General features: G+C 43.3%; 1 protein-coding gene across 1 annotated transcript; it reads right to left on the bottom strand.

The window, feature by feature from the left end:
- Positions 1 to 5270: 5270 nt before the first annotated feature.
- SLC46A2 (solute carrier family 46, member 2) lies at positions 5271 to 11326 on the bottom strand. The gene is made up of 4 exons (XM_009079215.1): positions 10255 to 11326; positions 8584 to 8667; positions 6752 to 6908; positions 5271 to 5328 (listed from the first exon to the last, which is right to left on the bottom strand). The coding sequence occupies exons 1-4, from the start codon at positions 11324 to 11326 to the stop codon at positions 5271 to 5273; spliced, it is 1371 nt and encodes a 456-aa protein (XP_009077463.1).
- Between the last annotated feature and the right edge of the window lie 13630 nt (positions 11327 to 24956).

Consider the following 24956-nt stretch of genomic DNA (forward strand, 5'->3'; position numbering starts at 1 on the left):
ACAGATGTATTTTCTTAGTAGCTGGCCTTTAGAAATGTAGCTGCTTCTGTAAGTCCCTTTTTTTCTCTTTTCTCTGATAGTCCAACCTCAAGTTGGGTGTTAATGGCCTTAGGAGTGCTAATATGATTCCCAGGGTTCCAGAGTCTTGATTTAACAGCATGCAGATAAATCCTTTTAAACCATCCTAAGTGAAGGGTGTTAGGGCTAATATCAGTTATCAATATTGACATTTGGGGAAATAAATAACTCTGTTTTGTGCTACATTTGAGTGATTACTTGGTATCTGACAACATTCTTGCAAAGAATCTGAGCTGTATTTGAGAGAGTGCAAGTTCTGTGTTTTCCTGTGACAGCCTGCTAGGTACTAGTCTGGTTTGGAATTTATCCCTTCATAAACACTAAGTGAACCCGCAGCCACCCTGCTCAGCTTGGTGGCTTTATAGCAACTTTCAAGATGAGAGCTATTACAGCACTGTGGTAGCTGTCAGGCTAAGGAGATGGTGCTGTCTGGGTAAAAAGGTCAATTTTAACACGTTTTAAGAGGTCTTCCTTTTTGACTCAGCCTTCATTGACAACTCTCTGGTACTAAACAAAATATGCTTCTTGGTTTAAGCTCAGTTTGTCAATATATACTTTGTGTAAATGAGAACTCTTTTTAAGTTGCTGTTGGGTTCAGAGTAACAGGCTACTCTTGTTATGCAAGGGAAATACTTAAGGGGATCATCTTGAAACAATCTTTTCTTCCAGAATAAGCACTTGGATACTATCTAACAGTCTAACCTTCAGAGTTACAGTCTTCCCTGTTTTCCACAAACAGAGATCATATGCTTTTTGAGCTGGTTTCTGTGTGGTGAATGGAATTTTGTAGTTTGCTACATCACTGGTAGTCAAGCAAAACAGCTTGAACTAATATTTAGTCAGCCTTCCCTCCATCTTACAAAAAATAGTGAAAGATGAGTAGAAAACATGGTGGATTTTTCCTATAGTTGGTTTCATCTGATGCTTTACAACACTGAAGTCCTGTTCTGGTTGTTGGTTCTGGGGAATTTAGCATTTGACATCACACCTGTTCATGAGAAGCGTATTGGACAGTGGGGAGAACCAAGTGAAGTGAAGTTCAAATCAACATGTAACTTTTGAAGCTGGAGCTGTTGAAGATCAGCTTGAATTTTATTCCATCTGTTTCCTTCTCTTGCTTAGTTTTTAACCCAGTCCTCTTCCAAAGCATATTTTGACTTTAGACAAATCCTTTGTGGTTAAGCTGTTGAAAGGCATGTGCATTTCGTACTTCCCTGTAGGAGTATGTGGCTCTGTAGCACCTGCAGGTTGATTTGGAGGAGAGGTTGGACCATGCACCTCAGGCAGTGGCCAATAACAGGGTATGTTATATGGTGTAGAACACCAAAACCTCTTAAGCTGATACAAGGGAAGTAAAACTTGACATTCAAAAGAGAAATCCTCTGCAAGAATTGCTGCAGTGTAAGAAGGGTGTGTAGTGGTGGATCTCAGCTACTATGGGCTATGGAGTGATCTCTTTTTATGGAGAGCTGTTGTAAATTACTAGGTAACTGTGGAGAGGCTGTAAGGTGTTGGGAGGATCTTATCTGTGATGTTGGGGCAGCAGTGCTAATTGGAAGAATCACAAAGTTTCAGGAAGTTGCTATAAGATGTACAGAGTGATAGTTGCAAAGTTTCACATCGCTGCTGTTAGTGGGAGTTTGAGATCTGAACTGTTAGTGAAACTCTTGGCATGTTATCCTGTAATCTTTACAGGATATGAGTCTCTAATTTGGGTGGCCCAAACTTCCGTGAGAAAAGTAAAAGGTGTTAATAAAGGGAAGCAGTAGTGCAAGAACTTCATCTTTGAGTAACTTCTTGAGTGTTAAGTCACTTGAGGTCTCCCTCTGGTCATGCACCGAAATTCCATCAGTTGGTACCCATTCTATGAACCTATGCAACATGTGGTTCCTTCAGAAATCCTTCAATCAGCCCAGTTTTCCTCATAGTCCATAGCCAGGCCAAGGTCTCTTGCAGAGGATGCAAAATTCACTGCTGTCCTGGTTACTTTTGTGTAATCCCTGGGATGTTTGTTTCTTCTGTTAACAGGCACCAGCACAATAAAGCAAGCACTGAGATCTTGTTTCTATGCTCAGTAGTGGACCATATGTTCTTGTGTATCTTTACCGGGTTCTAAATCTTGCAATAAACATGTCTTTTTCAGGTATACACTCAAAAATTAAAAGGTAATAGGTGTAGCCCTAAAGACACAAACTATTCTGATGTGAGCTTTATTAAAGAATAAACTATGGATTCTTCACTGAAGTCTACTTGGATTTTTGTTGCACTAACACTTGTGCTAAGGATAAGTAGTGGGGTAAGTGAGAAACATCTACAAAGCATGAGTGGCAGAGACTGTTCTGCAGAGGTACTGTGCAGTAGCTTTTCAGTGGTGGCTCTGCATCGCCTGTTCGTGATGCATATTGCTTCAGGTGTCGGTCCTGCAGATGCTGAGGTACAAAAGAATTCCCTCCTAGCCCAGCAGGATCTGTTCAGTATTTTAACAGGAGCCTTGCTTTTGTTGAAACTTGCACAATTTAACTGGATACGGTTATGATTAATGTTGCAGACTGTTTAAAATCATGGTGCTGATAACCACTGAGCAAAATTGCATAGCTAGCTCATTAGGTGTTCAGTTGTCTTAAATTCTGAAGGTAGAAGAGTCTTTCCTTTGGTATATTAACTTTTACTATAGCAACCAATACACAGGGAAAATGAAGACTTTTGTTTTTAAGATAGGGGAGTTGCTACTACTTGTTATATTTATTTATTTTTCTTTTGTGAAGTAAAACTGGGGATCACAGTAATAAACTTTCCCTCTGGCAGACTGAATGTTGCAGTTGAAACTTTTTGGGAGTGCTGTTTAACCAATTTTGCAGACTAAAATGGCAATGTTTAATTCTGTGCTTGGCAGAAGTCTTGCTAAGTACAAGTAATTAGTAATGAGTTGGACAAGTTCTAGGGTTGCATGCCTAAGGCACAGTATTTGTGCAGAAAATAAGGCACTTCTTGAAAAGGAATATCACCCTTACATAAGTGGCATGCTAAAATGAGAAAGGCTAGTCACTGTCCTAGACTACTTGGAAGGTCTTGGAACTCTGCTTTGAAGCTAAACCATTTCCTTAACTCTGCTGCTGGGATATGTATCCATACCTTCAGATCAAGCAGCAGGATCGGGGCCAGTGCCATGTTGCCACTGCACAGGGAGACAGATTGCTGAGAGGCAGTCTTACAATAACAAAGAGCCAAAGGGCTTTTGTCTGTAGTACGCAAAAATAATGAAGCACTGTCCTTGTTCTCTTTTCCTCTGTCCCTCCTCAGCGTCTTGAGAGTTGGGCCGTGCAGGTGAAGGCAAGCTGGCTGTGAGCTTCACACATTGCATTGCAGGTGTCAGTGCTGGGGTCCAAAACAGTGCTGGCTGGGTGTCCAGACTTTCCTGCTTTCCACCTCTCTAAACTCACTCACTGGAACTAGAGTCACTGTTCGTACCATTAAAAACAAAATGAAAGCTGTGAAAAGACTTGTCTCTGTGTGAATTAGCTAGTAAACAATGTAAAAACGGGAAGGAGGCTTTTGTTTCCTGCACTTGACCAAATCTGGCAACAGTGCTCTTGTTCAGACTTGCAGGCTAGGAAATGTTGTCTTGCCTTCTGGTGCTGGCATGTTTCAATACCCTTTCATATATCTCTGTATAAATATACTTTGTGTGTTGTTTACTATGGAACTAGTATTGATGGAGAAAAACACTTTGAGGTAAAACTGTTTGTAATTCTCTATTAGTGTGTACATTTTTTAAAATGCACCATTTGTTTACCTCAATTTAATGGAATGGACCAATAAATGTATTAAAAGATGACTTCTTAGAATAAACTTTCATTTTTTTGCAGCCTTCACCATTGAAATGATGTGTGTGCTTATTTTGCTGAGCAGTTAAAATCTTGTTCCACAGCTGAGTGAACTAGGAGTATTCTCTGTTGTTGTATTACTTCTGACACTGAAAGTGAAGTGTGGAGCTGAGGAAGAATTGCGAGTGTATGTGGGAGGGAGCAGAGTCGCAGCAACTTCCTTAGAATAAGGGGTTACATAGCGAGTAACCAACTTCTGCTTGCTGTATCCCTGCCTTGAACTGAAGCTACCCAATTTGCCTCCAGATTATTTCAGTTGCTGAAGGGCTTTTAATTTCCCTTTACTTAGTCCAAGCCCTTGGAAGCCACTTAATCCTTGTTAATTAAATTACCATGTAAGCAGACACATAACACAAGGCCTGATCCTTGTAAGGCATGCCAGACTTTTGATTCATGTTCGGATTTATTTGCATCAAGCCATGCTAGTTGCTGTATTATATGAGGTTCCTTCTCAGCCCAGATTGAAACTGAGGTAACAAGGTGGCTTTTACCTGGTATCAGTGTCCCTACACTTCCATAAAGCCTGTAGGACTTCTGTGCTGCACATACCTGTTCATAACCTGTTACAAGAGTAATACATCCTAGTGGTGAGAGTTGAAACTCCACTATTGGCTCTTCAGTCTTAAGTGTCCTCCCATGAGCATGTCCAGGGACCATGCAGCAATCTCCCAGAAGTCAGGGGCATGAGCATGTGTTCAGGGGTGTTTTATTGTAGGGATTACTAAAAGTGTCTTAATCTTGCATCTTTTTATGGTGGTATTTCTGTATTTAATAGTCTTTCTCATAACATTATTTGGCTGGGCTGGTCCCATCTTCTGTAGCAGTCAGAGAGCTGGTGTGTCCTGCTGATGTCTGTTTGCACATGATATGAGCCTACTGTTTCATCAGCCAAAGTCACAGAACTGCCCTGAGGTTTCTGAATGAACAGACAAGCAGGAACTAATGGAGAACTGATGCTCCACTTTCCCCTTCCATACTGAATGACGTGTCTAGAAATACCATTTTAATTTCTACCCTCTTCTTGTCCCTCTGTGCTGTTGCTAACCAGTCTAGTAGAAAACCAGAGTGCTCTGAGGTCTGCTGGTGTGTGATAGCCAATGCACATACTCTGCAAGATGAGGTACTGCAGAAGTAATAAGGCAAGAACTTATTTGTCCTGGGTGAACTTAGTGGCTAAGAGTAGCATGCTGTGAAATGGAAATACAAATGATATGTTTCCTGTAATGGTGGTAACTGTGGAGACTAATGTTTGGCAAACCTTCCATTTCAGTAGCTCAGAGAGTTGATAAAGACCAAAAGATGCCTCTGTTACTCAGTCAGAATCTGAAGCGAGCCAGTGGTTGACTGTTGTCTGATGGCCACAAAGCTATGAAGAGCAATAAAAATGCAGGTTATAAGACAGTTAAAAAACTACTTTCTCTAACTGCAGTTTTCTTGTTCCCCACTTTCATCTTAAATTTTGCTGTCATGTCCAGAGCTGACTGAAGGCTTTATGGGAATCATCTCAACAATCTGCCAGCCTCTCTGTATCCTTCGCTTGTGTACAAGCAATGACATTGGCACCATTTGTCAACCTTTCATATTGTAAGTCCTAATAACCTGTGTTTGTGCTGATAATGGTGCTAACTTCTATTTGGAACCTGTATTAAAAAGCATTTGAGTAGCTAGCAGTGACTCACTGTTAAACAGAGGGTTGTGCATAGAAATCAGTCTTTCCTGTCTGGAAAACACGTGGAAAGCAGAGCCAGAGGAATGATGAGTATGAAGCAGCCTTCCCCACACTCAGATCTGCTGCCGTCAGTTTTCAAATGTGTTCAAAAGCCCAGAAAGCCTTTGGTACTCAGATAAAACAGAGGTGGTAGAGAATCTTTCCTTAGTATTGCTTTTTCTTTTCTGCCTCTATAAGACCACTGAAGTCGGTATACATGGCGGACTTTCTACTACTATATTTTTTTAAAATTACAGCAAAGCTGGACAATAATTTTGCCTGGAGCCAGACATTAGCCTGTACGGTACCTGGCTTATATCTGAATGAAAATATTGTTGTTGCACATATTAAATATTGACATTATCACAATTCACTTCATACTGCAAGAATCTTGCCATTCCTAGTAAGGCAAGAAGGTAGAGGGTATTGGGAAGGGGATGGTGGACAAGGTGAGATTTGTAGGGAGGCCCTTCAAAAACTCAGGAAAAGTAGATGGAGATACTGTTTCAGCTTGCTTCGAACTAAGCTTGTGCTAAATTTGCTTAAAATTTGTTCTTGAAATTGTACCTCCCCGTGGCTCTGTAGTGGTACACTTGAGCAAATTCACTGGATCAGAAAAGTAGCCATTTCCTTCACTATGTGGTGATGATTTCCCTTGGAGGGAAACACCTGAGGGAGTCTGAAATTTGTCTGTTCTATCACAATGAGTAAGTAACATATAATGGAATTTTAAAAAATGTTCTACTTTGTGGTGGATTACTCATTCTACTTATTACTATTTTTGCAGTATCAAGCACTTATATTTGTGTGCAGGCTTCGTCTCCTTAAAGTCTGTCAGACATTCCTCCTACAGCAAGCCATGTTACATTAAACTGTCTAGATATTGCAAGTTTCATTCTTTGACTCTTCTTGGTATTTGTCAGCTCATTTCTTCAAATTTCTTTGTCTCTCCAAGTTTTTTATTTTTAGAGTATTTATTTATTTATTTTTCTCAACTGTATTATACACTTTAGACCTAGAATCAGGAAGTATGGAGAAATTACAGCATGTTCTTTTGAATAAAACTTTTTCTGTTCCTTACCTTAAAGGGAGGAGACTCAGGCAACCAGCTATAAAAGACAAAATGAAGCAGAAGCCGCTGTACCAGTTCAGTGTGTTTTGATAGATCTTATTGTAGACTGTAGATGTCACTACTCCTGTGGTGACTAAAGACAGCTGCAGCAGGACAAACAACTTACCTGTAAAACAAGAATATAGTTTGTTACACAGTTACAGCTGTGGTACGTCCCTGATTAAACCAGGATCATGAGTGCATGGAAGAATGATGTTGTCATTGCTTGACAAGCACCAAATGGCATGAGATTGTATCTGCTTCTGTCCTAGATCACAATTAAATGAGTTTTCTTTCTTCTAGGCATCGCACAAAAGATCCAGCTGGAAAACTGTCTGCTTAAACAGCCTAGATGTAAAGGTAGCTGCTTGGAAGCGCAGCATAAACTGGGCGATAAGTGCTCTTTTCCTTAGAAGGTAGAAAAGTAGTCTAGAGCTAACATCTTCAGGACAGGGTAGATTTTTGTCAGGTTCTGCTTCTACCCTAGGCCAGAAGAGTGGTCCACAGGGTTGAAATTCTAACAGTGTATGAAACAGGGAAGGTGTGTGTGATTTGTAACCGGTGGAAGAAAGGCAGAAACTGAATCCTAGTTGAAACTGATTTTGACTGAAGTGTTTCTGTCATGGTGAATGGGTGAAAGGGAAGTAACCCAGCCCTGTTGGTATGTGCAAACTGAGGGCAAGGTCAGGGCTGTGTGCTGAGCTTGCTGCCCTGGTAGCATTCTCCAGCTGCACAACACCAGCAGCCACCGCCTAAGGAGATGAGACTGTTACCAGAAGGCAAGGGCTACGTTGCTGCAAGGTCCTGCTCAAGATCTGGTCTGCCACTGTTGTCGGATGCAGCCTGTATGGCTCATGGTGGAGATTAAAAACATTATGATTAATAACAATGATGAATTTTGAGTGTGAGCTGTGCTATTTGTGGCAGGTAGGTGATTTTGCTACAGAGCATGTTGAGGGAGCACAAGCTATGGGAATGAACTGGTGACAGAGCAGTGTTGTGTTCATATGGCAGAAAGGAAAATGATGTGAAGGATGTCTGTGGCAACATGTTTGGAGGACATACAAGCAGTAGTGGGCCAGTGGTGGTATTTGAATGCACGGCCAGTCCTGTCTCTTTTGTCTAAACCTAGCCCATTAGGGTAAAAATTTTATCCTTCAATATGCTTGTTGTAAATATGCTAGTGCAAAATACATTTTACTATTTTCTAATACATTTTTAATGGAAAATAATTTCTCCTCCTATTCTTCAAAAGGGGTAAATTTTTACACAAAGGTTATTCTTTGTAGTTAAATCATGATCTGACAGGAACAAGTTGCCAAACACTTGGAGAAATGTTTAGAGAGCATAACTGAAAAACAGGTGAAAGAAATCTACCCTTCTCCAAACTGGAAGTAAAAGAAGCTAAATATAAATGGTGTGAATGTCAATGAGCTGTCATCCTGCTTCTCTTGTTTCTTCCTGGAGTACTGTGTTTTTGAGCAACACATCACTTGTTTTCCCTGCCTTTGAACTACACACTGATAGTAATCTTTTGAAGCACATGCTGAAAATTCTGTGGATAAAAGATCATGCAACCAAGGACAAGAAGTTTGGATGTGGCAACCAAGGACAAGAAGTTTGGATGTGACAATCTTGTCATGCAAGTTTTTCTGCTCCTCCCTTCCAATTGTGTTATAATCTGTTCTAGTATTATTACACAATGCATAGATTGCAGCAATAATTTACCTTTCTTTTTGTACCCTAGACTTAATGGAGGGATTTGAGGTGTTTTTGATCTGTAAAGTAACCAAAATACTCACCATAGGATGATCCTTCGACATGCTTGGACAACATGGACCTGATGGTTGGTAAGGGAATGAGGGCAAAGAGCATCACTGCCCGTGCTGTAATGCAACAAATAGGTAGTTATCATCAGTACCTGCTCTTTGTCACCTGACACAACAGCCACGGCCTTTGAAGACTACATGCCTCTGGCTTGGGCAGGCACCTTCACCTTTTCTTGTCCCCTGAGTACCAGGAAAAAGTAGGTCCTCACCATCCAAGGCATGGGGGATAAGCCACATATTACTCCCATTAACAGAAGTACTTGGCCCAGCCTGGTCGTGGTCTCCTGGTCTTGGCCAGAAATCCCAGAATAGATGGAATATGGCACTGTCCTTTGAGACAGTGAGAACAATGATTTGAGACTAACCAGCAGAGAGAGCCCTTAGTGCTACACAGCCTTGACAGGAACAGTACCTTTATAATGCTACAGCTGTCTTGTATCTCAGTGCTTCTGGCTTGCAGTATTTTAGACTTTCTCTAGTGTGGAAACTTTTAGGGAGGTGGAAATACCTTCCTGTCAACAGAACCAGCCTCCGTGAAGACTTGCTACATGCCTAGTGTACCAAGGTGTTTCTGCAATGCAGGGAACAAGCATCCTATACACTACAAAGCAGCATGCTTTCATGATGAAGGTGAGCTTAATATTAAACAAGCATTTTGTAAAAATTTTTTTACAAAATCTTATATTTACCAGTGTGATTGCCTAAGCAAGCAAAATCTCTTAAAAATTTCCCTCAGTGTTTGGCTGAGTATGCAAATACAATATCCAATAATCTTTCCCTTTAGAATAACTTTGTTTAATTTTCCATTTCTCATTCCCTGTAAAGCGTGGACAGGCAAAAAAAAGAAGGCTTCAGGCCATTATCTTCAATCTTTTTCTCATTTTCAGAAGCAAAACCTTAAAGTCATGTGATACATGATACTCTGTCAGATATTTCTGCCACAATGAATGCAGTTCTAGGGTTTTATTTTCTGTGTTCCATCTGAGGTTACCTCCCCAAAATAAACTTGCCTTTCCTTTATCATGAAGTGCTGCTCTGTCTATTGTCCCCTGTCCTTTGGTCATTTATAGTGTGAGATTTGTAAACTACATTAATCATGATATTTTAATTCTACAGCAGCTCCCGTGTTTCATTAAGTTTCTCATTGGCCATAAGTGCCTTCATATAAAAATAATAAATCGCATCTTAAGGTGTTCATTTAATAGGAAGTCTTTGCCATTTTGTTTCTGTTGGAGTCCTACGCCTTACCTCACAAGAAGCAAGTGCTTCCCATTGATACACCAATGTGGTCCAACTAATACAGAGAGTCAGCAACAATTGCCACTCCCCTAGAGTGTGAGCACTGTTCACCTTCTTAGATCTGGGCTATGACTGAGTATTAAACTACAGGTCTGCTGGCCTTAAACTGGCCTTAGCAGGAGTGTATGCCTCCTCTGGATATTGTAGGATGCTGAGTGTAAGAGTACTAAGAGAAGTGGGAAAAGGATAATAATAAGAATGTTGTCTGGCAAATTGCTCATGTGATGGTCTGCCTGACTTTGTGCTTGGAAACTTGTAGTGAAGCAGAGCAAAAGCCTTTCTAGTGATGCTGAAACACTCCTTTCTCAGGGTGTATTTTCTCATGTGAATGATTGTTTGACTCACCAATGTAGAACAGGAACGTCCACTGCACGAAGGCCATGATGAGGATGCCAGCGCTGAAGGATACCACTCCGATCATGATCATGGTAATGTCTCTTAGGTATCTGGAGAACACAAATACTCCTAGGAAGCTGGTGATGAAGATCACGTATCCAGCAGCATTACCATGGCCAATCTGCACAGCATTCCAACTTAAAGGCTCTCTGAGCAAGAACAGTGGGAGGACATTCATTGCACCAACCACAGCGAGGTCATAAAGGATTGCTGCCACAAACAGGAGGATGATGATGAGTTTTGAGGGGGATACTGGGGTGGAGCTGCTGCCCTTTGAAGGTTGAGAACTCTCTGCTGCTGCTGCTGCTGCTCCTGTGTGGGTTGGTAGCTGACTACCCATCTCTGCACTCTTGGCTTTGGCTGGGCAGGAAGTTGCTGGCTTGGGGACTGTCAGGACAAAAATGCTGTAGAGGAGGCAGAAAGCATAGCAAGCGATGCTGCAGCACACTAGCACAGTGCCTTCTTGATAGCGATCACTGAAGCCAACGAAGAGGTAGCCAGATGCCATGCTTCCCAGAAAGCCAGCGAGGCCGTACACCAGCTCAATAATGATGAGCCGCAGAGACCTCCGGTTCTCTGAGGACCCCAGGGATCCCAGAGCCATGATGCCTGCCCAAAGTGTGGTGAAACCACCTGTCAGCCCATTGAAGGCAGCAGCTCCATACATCACCTCGATTGGCCAGCCCAGCAGGATCAGGAGAAGCAGGAGAGTTTTGGAGCCCAAGTAACCAAAAAGAGGGATGCAGATGGGGATCTTCCGATGTATCCTGTCCCCCAGCTTGGACAAGCCATAGGCTGACACCAGTGGGCTCAGGCCCAGAACTAGGTGGTAGATGATATAAAAGTTAGAGACAGCCTTCTGCTGAGCTTCTTCCAGTACATGGAAGGGAGTGGTGGCGTTGGTCTGGTTGTAGTAGTTCTTCACCACCAGCAGTAGTGCTGTGTCGTAGAAGGCGCTGGCCACTTGGGAACCTGCGACCACTGGCTCAATCCACGTCCTCACTGCCATCATACCCACCATGCTGCTGTCCAGTGCCTCTTCCTGGAGAGAGCTGTTTCAGGGAGATGCGCGGGAGGAAACAGCTCTTCAGAAGCTCTGATCTGGAAGCATGTTTGGAGACGAGCAGCAGAGGGAAAAACAAAAGATCTGCTGGGCTGCACAGGATCGGAGAGTTGTGCAAGAGCTGATCTGGCTGGGAGGGTATTTGCACCTTGCCTGGCTATGTATATGCACGCATGCACATCCCTAGGCTGCTCTGAGCTGTGGCTCACACCCGAGAGGCTTTTGTACAGCCGGAGAACGCCCTGCACTCAGTGACTGCTGCTGCTCCTCTTCCTGGTATAGTTTCAACAGAGGTCAGATGACCCAGGGGAATTACTCTCTCCCAGATTAGGAAGTGAAAATGCCCTGATCAAGTAATTGCTGTAATTTGGGGTGGTGGTTTGGGTTTTGTTTGTTTTGTTGGGTTCTTTCCCTTTTGAAATCCTTCATGTGTCAGAGGACTCTCAGAGTGGCTGTGGGGGCAGGGGATGGCTGTGAGCCTCTTTGTCAGGTTAATTTGTGAATTCCCCTTACTGCCAGCTCATTTTCCTCTCTTCTACACAAGCATGTCATTGCTTTTTTTTGCTTTTACCTGCTCCCACCTCCCCTGTTGCTGCATCACGCTCCTTATGTCATTGTCAATTCAATAATGCAGTCAGGAAATTACACCAAAAAGAAATTGAGAGGGGAAAAAGCCTATTTTTGGTAACCAGTCTCCTATGGCTGCTACTCTGCCTGCTGTGTCCTTTGACTTAACAAAGTGGGAATTTCCAAGAGGAGGAGAGGAGTCCCAATTTATTCAAAGGTGTTGGTGACTATTCTGCCCCACTAACCAGCCAGCTGAGCTGGAGGCTGGGGTGAGTGAAACCCAACATCTGGAGAAGCATTTTCCAGCTTCAGGTGCTTGTGGACATGATCATGTGTCTCTGCAGGTGCTGATTTCACAAGCAGCTTGACAGCTTGAAATCAGCTTCCAATTTTGTTGCTGCCTGAGGGGCAAGTGAAGTGACCCACTCTAGTGGGGGGTCCTGTGGGCACAACGGTGCCAGAGCCACAAGAAGCTCTCGGAGCAGGATACCGTGCAAGCAGTCTGCCAGCTCCGAGGAAGATGCTTGCAGTCCCAGCTGCAGGAAATACTTGGAGGATATTTGGCAGTCTCAAAAATGTTAACTTAGATGATAATGATCTTATCCTGTACTACATTAATGAATCATAACAGGCAGAATAACAATCCGTTCTAGGAAGATTTATGGTCATTGCTTTAAAAATAAATTAATAATTAATTTGCAAACCCAATGTTAAAACCTACATCTGTTGCACATTCTATTGATTCAGGTGACATTTACTCAATACCATGGCTCAAGGGTTTCTTTTTTTTCACTCTTCATTTGGTTGTGCAATAATTTTTTGGCTTGTATTTCTATTCAAGGAAAAAAAAGTCCCAAGATTTAACAGGGAAAGGAATGGGGAGTTGTCTGCTAGAGTCATTTGCTGCTAGACAATTTCAACTTCACCAGAGAATTTTTTTTTTGTCAGATCTTCTAGCCAGATGTAAAATACAATATGCATTGTTCCAACAGTTGCCTTTTTTCCTTTACCCAAATTTCCTGCAAAATATGTCTAGTTTCTTTAGTTTTTATTCAGAAGTTGGACAAATATTTTGCTGCAAACCCTGGAATATTTCCAGAGGATGGGAATTCCAGACAGCCTTACTGAAAGCTCCAAAGCATCAGCCTGTGAACAGTTTAAGCAACAAATGCAACCAGAGGAATTGACATGTTTTGCTGCACCCAGGGAACCCTTTGTCTTCCACCAGAATTACAGGGAAAAATAAATTCCTTGCACCATACAATCTTCCATTTGGTACGTCTTGAAGTGCAGAGGTATGTTACAGGCACGATACTTGAGAGTCTGCTGATCTGCTCAACTCTTACATGAGGGATATTCTTCCTCCACACTTTGTGGCATATACAGGCTGCTTGGTTTTTTCAGCTGATGCTATTCAGGCCTAGACAGCTAATGAACTGTGCTAAATGCCACTAGTGATCTTACGAATTACATGTATATTTCCAGGATATTCTGTGTATTCATTCACATTACATGTATTTTTTAGAACTAGTTCTCATGGAAGGATATAATTCTCTGTCAGTAGTTTGAAAACAATAAGTGCTAAAGGAAGAGTTTGACCCAGGCTCCAGAATATTACCCAAGGCAAAACACTTGTCACAAATACTATATTCATATTCTTTGATGCCACAAAGTCTTAAAAATTACTATTCTTATCATCAGCTTTTCCATGGGTTCCAGTTGTCATATTACTAATATTTATAGGGACATTTGTGCCTGCTTTAAAATATGTTCATGCAGCATAAATGCAGTGGAGCCTTAAGGGAGTGGCCCATGGCATTTAAGAGAAATGCACTTACAGAACCTCAGACTATCCTAACAACAGAAATAAAATCGTGTAGCCTGCTGGAAAAGGAACACATTATTTTAGGGCTTTCCTCTCTAAAGCCTTCCAGTTTGGAGGCCCACTAGAGGCCAGGTCTGCACCCGGTTTCACCAGCTTTTCAGCATTTGTCAGTCTGGCCAAATAGAGGTGTTTGCTATTTCCCTGTGGTGACGTTATACATTCCTATGCAGTACTGATTTTTCTTTTTTTTTTCCTTTTTTTTATTTATTTAAAGCCATTTATGGTAGTTACATCACTTTTTCTTTCTGAACAGACTTGCAATAGGGATTTCAGTATGCTGGGGGAGCCAGGCTTGGCAGATACCAGCATTCTGGAAGTTGGTCTTCAGCGCTCCTCAGATGAAAATGTCCTTTTGACATCCAGGACTGCAAGCCAACGTGGGCAAGTAAGCCCTCTTCATCTCCCTCACCCAAGCCTGCTAATGGGATCCTAATACTACTTGGTATGTGCAGATTGTCCTGATGCACATTGCAGCTTTGTGGCAGTGGCAAGGAAGGAAACATGACTAGGAACTGAAACATGCCTCAGTCTGAGCCTGGATGGAACTGCAGTCGCTTACATCCCCGACCGGAGGAAGAGCCAGTTCAAAACACTGAGAAGAAGCAGCTATTTCAGTGATGGCCTGTTTTCTTTTGGAAAATACTTCATCATAAGTGACCACAGACTGCAACACCAAACTGTGCTCTTTCTCTCTGTGGTTTAGGAGGTGGGTTTCCTTGCTGGCTGTCATTTAATTATATATAAACACAGTCCTCCCAAGGTGTGTGGTTCTGCTCACAGAGCTGGGGGACGCAGAGGAGGAGTGAAGACTGTGTGTAAAGCCAGAGGCACAGAGCAGAGGGAGTAGCTCCTGGCAGCTGCTGCATCACCACAGGGATGTGGCATCTGAGCCCAGGGGAGTTGTCTTGGTATATCCAGAACCACTGATGGTAGATGCTAATGCCTGGATGTAAAAGGTCACTCCAGCAGCCTCATTTCAGTGAGTCTAAAAAGTGGCATCAAGATTGTTGGAAAGTCACAGTGCTGGTGCCAGTTTCTGTAGCACAACAGCTGCTAAGTCCACCATTGTCATAATTAAACACAGGACTGTGCCATTACAGGTGCACCTTGAGGTGCCTCAGACACCAAGACCTCTGGGCCAGCAGTCTGGCATCTGGGAGCAGCAGGACAGTCAGTTATATGTGGATCACCTATGGAGACATCTTCTCTCCTCTGCTGCTCATGGGAGGAAGAGGAAGCCCAGGTCACAGGTAGTGGCAGCACATGGTGCCGTGTTCCCCCACTGCCTAACAGGAGAAAAGTCCAGGGCAGTGTGCAGCCTGCAAACAATAATGGAGAACAGATTTGCTCCATGGAGAGGCCTCATGGGATGCACTGATGTGAATCACAGTGAGGAAGGGTGACACCATGTCAGGGTAGGAGAGGTTCACCAGCCCTGCCTTGGAAGAGGCTGGCTCTCCCCACTGCTTCACCACTGCTTAGAGAGCAACACAGGAGAGCAACAAGGAGCTGGGAATGGCAACAGTGTTCAGTTTTCTTCAGGACAGATGCTGGCTGACCAAGCAGCACCAGAAACCTATGTTACCTTGCTTTCACCCCCATGTCATGTTTTTGTCTATTTTTCAACATTCAGTTTCCTGCTTACCTGGTTGCAGTCTGCTGTGGGCTTATCCCTCTGCTGTAAAGAATAAAACACAGCATCGTTTGAAAGATGCTTTCTGCAGAGTTGGCTTTTTTTTTTCCTTCAACTTGAGGAATTTAGGCAATTAATAGTCCTGACAGCTAACTGTATGCCTTAACATTAATCCTCTCCATGGAAGTAGGGAAAACACTTCTGGTACCTAGTGTCTACCTGATCAGCTAGAATGCAGAACAAATCCTGCTGCCATTCTTAGATAAGTCCTTGATAATCCTCATGTTAAATTATTTTTTGTGTGTACATCCTCCTTTTCATTAATATTCATGTCTCTTTAAATTGTTGTGAAGGTATATGTGTTTGGCAGAAAAGAATTGCAAAATTTAAGAGAGTGCAGGCAGCAATGGCCTTGAGAAATGGGATGAAATAAACTATCCCAGAACTACAATTTAAGCAGTCCTATGTGGTATAAAAGTGTACAGTCTGGAAAAATGAAATAACCATAGCAAAAACATGATTATTTAAAAATTTCACTAGTGAATGAACTACAGTCATAAATCTATAAAAACTCAGTTCAAACCCCAAAACTGCTCTCCCCTTCCCAAGTGCTGGTGTACTTCACATTTTCATTTTTGATGTAGGTCTGGAAAATTTTGTGGCAATGGTGGATGGGTACTAAAAAAAGCCTACAAACACATTTAAATAATAATCTTTTCAAAAAGACATTAAGCTGCATAAATGCTCTGTAGAAGAGTAAATTTGTCTGGATGTATAAGATTTGAAAGGATCTGGGTGGTAAGTGTGGATGTGAATTAAAGGAAGACAATTCACAGAGCATATTGGAAAGGTTAATGTGGCGGAATAAAGGAGGAAAAAGAAATAGTAAGTCACCTATCCTTTTGAAGTGAGGGGTGGAAAGAAGAAGAGCAAGGAAAAGGGAAGTGTTAATTTTTCTGGGATGGTAGGATGTTTGACAGATAGCTGAACCATAGCAAGGTACAATTAGAAGGAATGAGTATCTCTCCATAAGTCTGAGACTCTACAGAAGTAAGAGCAGCAACTGGCAGAGGACATGTGTACAGTGGAAAGAAGAGGGATGTATACACCCCGTTTTCCTGGCTGAGAGGTGTGAACAATGAAAAGCATCATAAATGCTTAGGGATACAGGCTCTGCTTTGTGCTTTGTGTAAGGCACATGGGGTTTTGAGGAGAGGGAATGTAAAATATTTCTTGAAATATTCTGGATACGCTCTTTCCTGGTAATCCAACCAATTTCCTAACAGATCTCAAGTTAGGTCTTTGCCTGGCTAATTTTTTTTTTTTCCAAGCAGGTAAAGCAAGCACCAAAGCTATCACCTAGTGTAAACCCGGAGTCATATCTATCCTGGACATTCAGAGCAGGTAGATAATAACTCTTTCCTCACAATTTCTTTGTGTTTACTCTGCTGGGCTATATCCTAAGCACAAAAACTTGGCAAGAAAGTTTGACTATGGCTTTAGTCATTGGGGTGTTCAAATTTTCCAGGCTATTTTATGAAGAACATCCTATCAAACACATTTAGTCATTTGTTTAAAAAAACATAAACCCCAAGAAATGTCATACAAAATCCAAAAGTTTCAGATACTGTGGCACACTCCAGTGGCATTTATAAGCCCCACCAACCTCTTTTTTCCATATGACAGCTCTTCTAGTGAGGGGTGTTTACTTGACCTCTGCAACTCAGAAATTAAAAACACAAGATGCTCAATAACAAGCAATCAAACCCTTTCCTTGATTACAGAGCATCACCTGCTCAGGGCCAGGCAGGTCCTCCATGAACCACTCACAAGCTCCTCAGCACCACCCATCCCAAGGTGGTTTCAGGGTACAAGGTTGCATGGCAGTGCCTATCACTGTCTCACTGCAAAAAGTCCCAAATGCCAGCTGAGGACTTCTGGGGAAACTGGAATCATGAGGAACAGAAAATTACAGGGTTAACCCTGTTTTTAATACGTGAGGTAGCCACACCTGGCTAATTATCCAGCTTGCATACTGAGGGTGGGGACACTTGTTTTGACCTGGCAGAGTGGAGAGGTCCCTGGGATAGCAAGGCACCAGCATCCTCCATGAGGATGTCTGGGAGGCTGTGGGGGACCATGTCCATACTCACTTTGCTGCAGGGCACTAGTGGAAAATGACACCAATGGGGTGATCTTCAGACAAGGGAGTAGAGTTGTGCCTGGGTGGGCAAGCTGCACTCCCAATGCTGGAGAAGCCTTGCCTGGAAAGCAGCAAGGGCTGCTGAGGCTCTACAACCCCATGCAGAGGTGTCACACAGGGAAGATGTGTCTGGGGTTCCCCAGACCCATAGCTCTGCATCGAGGCGTGCCAGGAGAAAGCTCCAGGCTCTGGAGAAAGCTTGTAAAGATACAACTCTGGAGAATTTTAGCTAGTACCCTCCCAGAAAGGTAGTGAATGAACAGCCTTGGAAGATTTTGTGTGTTCTTAGGACTCCAGCAAATGTATGAAAAGACATGTCAGGGACTTCAATATTGTGCCTCTTCTCCTTGCTCTGCAGGATCCTCCTGTTGTATCTGCAGGAAATTTTGGAGTTGAAGAGGGGTACCAGGTAAAAGTCACCAGGAAAATAAAGAGATTCTGGACAGCTTTCAAGTAATATTGTTGCTAACCTTTTTCCAGGCTGCTGTTCTTTTACATCTAACAAGCATGAATATATATACATATGTAAATTTCAATTTTAAACTCAGTGACAAGACAGCTGCTGCTACTGCTGTTTGCTATTCCATTGCCCCTTCATTTCAGCACTCCAGAGTAGTCAAATCTTTGCTGAGCTAACACTTTTCTTTTATGCCCCATTGTGTAGATGCTGAATTGGCCATACTGGTCAAGAGCAGCCCTGCTTCTTCCCACTACAACCTCTGCATCTCTTAGTGAGTGGTTTCATACGTTCCTGCTAACTCCATGTGGGCAGTGGGGAGGCATCTCCCAGCCACTTTACCCATTTCAGCATCACTTTGCACAGTGCACCGTGGTCACCAGCTGAGTGTGAGTGATGATCTTGAAAGGAGGACCGCCAGCTGCTGTCACCTCCTGAAAGACTGCTAACACCTGAGGAGCTTCCCAGTCATTGCAGGACCTGAGACACTCCTGTTTGCTCAAAATCAACAGGACACAGATGAGGGTCATGTCAATCACATGGTCTTTCCTCCAGAGAACTGTGGTGTTCTTGCTCTGCTGTAGATGAGGTTGCTTTGCTGCTGCAGGGCTTTGACTATGTGCCAGTGATGTGGGCTCATGCCTCTCATTGTCACATGTGACACACTTCCACTTTCCAAGCGTCATTAGCCATCACCTTCAGGGATTTTTATGTTTGAGGTCGCCTCCAAGATGCCAGTGGGAACTGTTAACAAGTTGTCTCTGGCCATGAACTTTAAGGCACCCTCTGCACGGACACATAGCCAGGGCAGCCAAGGGCAAAACAGGCAGAAGCCTAGGCAGTAAACTGAGCTCCTGACATTCTAAACCACTCTGATTTAATATTTCTATACAGGAAGTGAACAAGAGATTAAACAAGAAAAATCAAATCCCTTTGGGGCACTGAAATACTGCTTTGATCCTATAGTGCTAGGGCACCTTGATAATAAATTCCTTGAAAATATCCTGGGAAGCTTAGACAGACTATATTGACATATCTTTTAACTTACAGACTCAAAGAGTCTGCATGCCAAATAATAATGAGGCTAATGAACAATTATATCATTCAGCTATTTCACGACTCCCTTCTGCTGAAGACTGAGTCAGCAAACAGTGGCCAAGAATGACAGCTGAGCTGAATCTTGTCCTGTACCACCGTGGTCTGGACCCAGCAGTGAGACCCATGCTGTAACTGGCAGAGGGTTTTTTTTCTGGTTTCCAGAGAGCTGAGATGGATATCTGCTGTATAGTTTCCATCACGGCTCAAACATTGCCTGATCATGCTTTCAGCTTTGGAAGTGCTCCCTCCATGAAAAATTCCATCAGCAAGGTTTTGCCCTAGTTCTCTTTCTTTTTCCACTGTTCATACCACTCCACTCTGACCTGCATTACTTATCCTCACTTTCTTCATACATTGAGTCCCACAGCTTGAAATCAGCTTTCTCTTTAAAAGCAACCTTCTCCACCTCTTACAAGCTCTGTGTGCCTTCTCTTCAGCAGTTGTTTTACTCGAACACAGCATTAATGAAAAGCTGAAATCATGCTGTTTTGGCATGAGTAAAGAAACCAAGAGAAACTTTATTTCACCTGGCTTTCCCCCAAGACCCTGTCAAGTCAACCCCACTAACATACCCATATCATTTTATAGCACAACCTCATTCTTCGAGCTTCCAGCTGAGTTCATTGCTGTGTAGCCCTCAAAGACCAAGGTTCTTAGAGGTCTATAGGTATCTAAGTGCTGTGGTATATTTGGATTTGGTCCACTTAAGTTTTATCTCATGGGTCTTGGTTTATCCATCTTCCATGGAATGCTTTGTTGAAGAAGTGTAAATCCAGTTAAATACCTGAGGAGAGGAAACCAGACTAGGAGAAAGCCTGACTGGAGGCTGATGGAGCACTGCAGTGGTAGTCAGTCAGGCAACTGTGGCTGGGGACTTTATCTGACTGAGGGTCTTCTTGATCCCATGACGCTCAGTGGAAGAAAGGTGAGACACAGCTGTGCCCATGGAAACAATCTAGTAGTCTTGCTGCCTGAAAACAGACACATTTTGTGTGTAGATAGCTTCATGTGGAAACCATAAGCAAACAGCAGAAGGCAAGGGGATGGCAGGGAGCAGGAAAGGGTAATACTGTGGAAGTCTGGGTCCACCTTTGGCTGATGTTGTACCTCAAAACCATGCTCCTACAAGCAAACAAGACTTACATGGACTGAGCAATTGCCCTAGTTTAGCATCTTCCTTCTTTCACTCCAGTTAAATAGGGCTGTATAGTTTCTGCCACCTCCCCTGTGTGGGGGTGACAAAGTAGTCCAGCAAGTCAATTCCCATTATGCAACTGGAAACTTCACCTTTCTCCATGGAGATAATGCTTTGCAAAGATTGGAGCTCTTTATTCCTTTCTAATGACTGGTTATTTGGCTGCAACACGTTTGAAGAGTAGTGAAAGTACTGTGAAGAGCTGCTTCACCAGAGTTGTGTCACTGTCCATGTGTTTTTGCTAACTTTTTCCTACTTTCTTGTGCTTCATTTGCAGCTTGAGGACTTGATGCTAAGGCTGGATGGCTTGATTTTAACATAAGGCTGAGAGAGTTCAGGTCTCTCAGATACCCCAGAAAGCGCTTGTGGGAGCCATTTGCACTTAAGCATCCTGCCTCACTCTGAGCCACAGCTTCTTGTTGTCAGTGAAACACCCCAGGGGGAGAGGATCACTCTGGTCTGTCTGCTGCAGCCCAGTATGAAAGCCTCCTGACTTTGTGAAGCTATTTCCAGCCTCCTACTCTTCCACCCTGCCCTGCATACACCTTCCCAGCCAGCAACTTATCACCACAGCAAGAGTTCAGGGCAGCAGGGCACCTTGTAAAATGTTTTGCATGACAGTTCTGCACCAAGCTGCCTGCCAAGGTAACAGAGTTTCGTCCCAACGAGGTAGGGCTGATGCATCCCAGGAACTCATGTAGGAGGCATGACCAGGGTGCTGGATATGCATGCTAAGCACAGAAGCATTTTCTGGGGTTCCCATCCCAACCATCTCTCCCTGGGAATCTTGTGAGATTGCAATGGCTCTTTTCCTGATCCCAGGAGGGCTTGCTGCATTAGTAATATGGATGCCAGCCGTTGTAGGGGGCTTGGCACTGACAGGGCCCTGAGACTAGTATATCAGTCAGCATGTCCACCCTGCATATTGGCTGCTCCTAGAATCTGGCTTCCAGGGGTTATCCTTGGAAATGAAGGTCGTACCATGGTCAGTGCAATCAGCCCTCCAGATGTCACTGCTGCCACACAAATCCCTGCCATGCAATCCTCCCTATGCAGTTTGCAGTAACAGAAAATGTGATCAAGTAGCTTTGCACACTTTTTGTCTTCCTTCATCAGTTTTTCTCGCTGCTACTGCCACAACTTTAGATTGGAATAAGGCCTGAAATAGTTTCCAGCTCCTGGTGGCACACCACCCTGAATTCACTGCAGAGATGACACATGCCTGGAGCTCTCACAATGCTTGCCATGTTTAGTGCTTACTGAAAAAGCTCTCTTCCCAGAGATCCCATTGATAAAGCAGTGGGTTAAGTTGTCAGTTAATGCAGGCTCAGCCAGAGCTAGCAGCAGACCATGAGTTCTGGATGGCATTCTGCTTTTTTTTCTGCCGCTGTTTAGACTTTGTTATTTGTTTTGTTTGTTTTTCTTCCCTGTGCTATTGCTGATGTGACAGCATAGCCCCTGGCTCTCAGTCTTGCACGATGCAAAACACTGGGGTGCTGTTCAGCCTTTAACCTGGGAAGGAGTGGAGTGCTGGTTCCACACAGTGCAAATAGTTTCCTGCACTGTCCATCTCAGTACATTCAGTAACTAGAACATAATTGAAAGTCATCTTCAGTGCTAAAGTCCATGCATATATTTGTAGCTAAAGTCCATGCATATATTTGTAGCTCTGGTCCTACCTATCTCTGTCCCTCCCCTCAACAGCTTGTAGTGCTGTGACTTGGCTTCTTTACACTACATATGCAGTTTGTGAGGCTTTTTTTTTAATTTGTGCCCACTCAGAACTGAAAACATTGTACTGAATGCTCTTCCTCCTTTTTAAACAGTTTAATCAAACCTGTCTCTGAATTTGTCTCTCCATTAGTTTTCCCATTCTGCTGAGGCCTCTTAAAGTCACTTAAAACTATTCGAGGTGCAGTATCCTCACCTTCTCTGGGACTACACCAAGAAAAGATTGATAAAATGGCTCATTTATAGTCCTTACCTACTTAGTAAAAAACACTTTAAGGCTTGCCACATGCTATTTCAGCTACGAAATGGGGTGACAGGGATTTCAAATGTTCAAAGTGTGTGTTACGAAATAGATACCAATGGCTGATAACAGCAGAATGCATTGCAACAATTCCTGAGCTGCTGCCATCCACTGGTGTCACTGTGTTAGTTTTGTGATGTCTAAGTGCTCCCCTGAAAATGTCGTTTCTACTTTTAATTCACATGAAACCCAAGGAAGAGGTCTAGAAGGAGTTCATTTCCCCACTGCGTGCCTGTAAGTCCTCTTAGCATAGAACAAGGATAGGCAGAGAAAGACATAAAGCCTCTCTGTGCTGAAAAAACCAGTAATTCCTTTTACTTCAAAGACATAAGGACCAGAATTTGTGGATAAATTTTCAGGCTTGTTCTCTAGCTTGTTTGCTGACTTCCAGCAGTATTTACTAACTGGAAAGGAAATTTGCATCTCTATAAGCACCTCTGTGCACCTATGTACACAAGGTTGGGTGTTATGGAGAGCATGGACTGAATGTCTGCACTTGGCCCTAGCCAACTCCCACTGAAATCACCTGTGTCCTCTGCCACCTCCCATGGGAGGGCTATAATTAAATGCCTGACTATTCTTGGCAGAGGGAGGGGCAGAGGCTGATGTGAACCTGTCTAGATCCCAACAAGCCCCCGCGGCTGATCTGCAGCTGCCGTGCACCTGGTGCCCTGATGTCTTTCAGCACTTGCAAGGGAAAGGTGACAGCAGCTTCCTAGCAGGGGTGAAAACGCAATCTCTCCTGGTCTACCTGACCACGAAGGAGTGAGGAGCTGTGGCAACTGGCAAACAGCTGTTTGCTGCAGACAGGTGTCTGAGAGATGGGCAACTGGCTGAAATGATGTGCTTTGCCAGGCAGGGCAGAGGGTTCCTGCAGGTGTGAAGGAAGCAAGGTAAGAAAGATCATGAGATTCATCACAAACATGATTTGGCCTCTGCAAACCTCCACAAGCATGCTAATGCGAAAGAAATACTTAGGGATGCTCTTGTGCCTGGAACTAACACTAGTGAGTGGAGAAAGAGCTCTCCCGCCTCTAGACAAACACAGACTCGAAGTCAAGCACTGGGGGAGAGACTGACCGACTGCTGTGGGAGGTGGGACTCTGGCCACACTCTTCGAGCCACATGCTGCTTGTAGGTGCACACCTTCCTGCAATAATGTGAAGAAACAGGCAGCTTTATAGAAACACAACACAGGTTTCTGTTTTAATGAGAAAATAATTATATACTTGCATTGTAGGCCTCACAGTCACTATAAAACAGAAGCAGGATAACATTTAAGTGGTTAACATACAGAAAGCCAGGTATTGTTTGAACCGGTTGGTAAGTCATGACAAGGATGCTGCCTTTTGGTTGCCAAACATGTCAATGCTACTTAATTTTCCCTCAGATAATGTCAGTACAGAGCAAGATGAAGCCCAAATTGGCAGCTTTAAATATGAATTGTTCAGAAAACCTGCACTGTAACCCCAAACTGATTATAATCACAAATGCTAATGCTTAACTATTTCTCAATACACAGTTTCATTAAAACCAGTCTTTGCCACGGGAAAGGATCTGAGCATTTCTTTTGTGGAGACAAAGTTAACTCTGCAATAGTGCTCTTTTGTTGCATTTGATATAGTTATATATAGATAGATATGTATTACTGGCGTATACTTATAAACACCTAAGCTTGGTAGCATGCAAATGAAATAACAGAGGCAAGTAAACTGCATCTCATTCTTGTTATCACAGCACTGAATGTGCTGCTGACTATGAGTGTCCATAATTTCTGGAAGAGAAAAACTCTGCTGGGTGGAAAGTCTGTCTGCCCTGGACTGATACATGCAAATACTTCTGTTGCATGGGCTGAAAGCTAACGCTTCTAGCGCAGAGCACTCCTGCCTGACCCCCCCCCCCCCATCCCCTTTCTAGGGGAACAGTTTGATTTTCACTTCATGCTGATTGTGGCGGTATGGGGGGGAATGTGGTAAAGCATGAAAGGATGTCTTATGATGGGTGATCAATGTCACTGGCTTCCAGTGAGTGAGCAGGCAGGAAAAACAGGCCTACAGGCTAAAAAAATCAAAGACACAAGTTCCTGGGAAGGCAGTCCAGGGATGACCCAGCTTTCAGCAGCAAATACTGGGTGAAACTCTGAAGAGAGTTATTTAATACAAGACCACCTTGCCATCTCACTACATGCACAGAGGCCATCTCCTCTTCTAAGGAAAATCCTTTTTTCCAGTCACTCTTAAGCTCTCCCCAAAGGTGGAGGTAGCCAGGAATCTTCTTGATACAGATGTGCAGAGCTCACAGATGCAGCCTCATGATGCATGGTCTCACCAGTGCTGCATTGGTGTTGTTTTTTCCTACAGTCATACAGTAATAACCTGCCTACGGATGTGAATCACGGTTCACTGTTGATTGACATGTCTGAACAATAGGTCCACTTCATTAGGTATGTAATTCTTACATATGCATGGTGCCTCCCCATGGTGCCTCCTTGAGATAAGTCCACTGCTCTTATCACAGT

This window comes from Acanthisitta chloris, unplaced genomic scaffold, assembly GCF_000695815.1.
Source record: "Acanthisitta chloris isolate BGI_N310 unplaced genomic scaffold, ASM69581v1 scaffold5857, whole genome shotgun sequence".
Lineage (NCBI taxonomy): Eukaryota > Metazoa > Chordata > Aves > Passeriformes > Acanthisittidae > Acanthisitta > Acanthisitta chloris.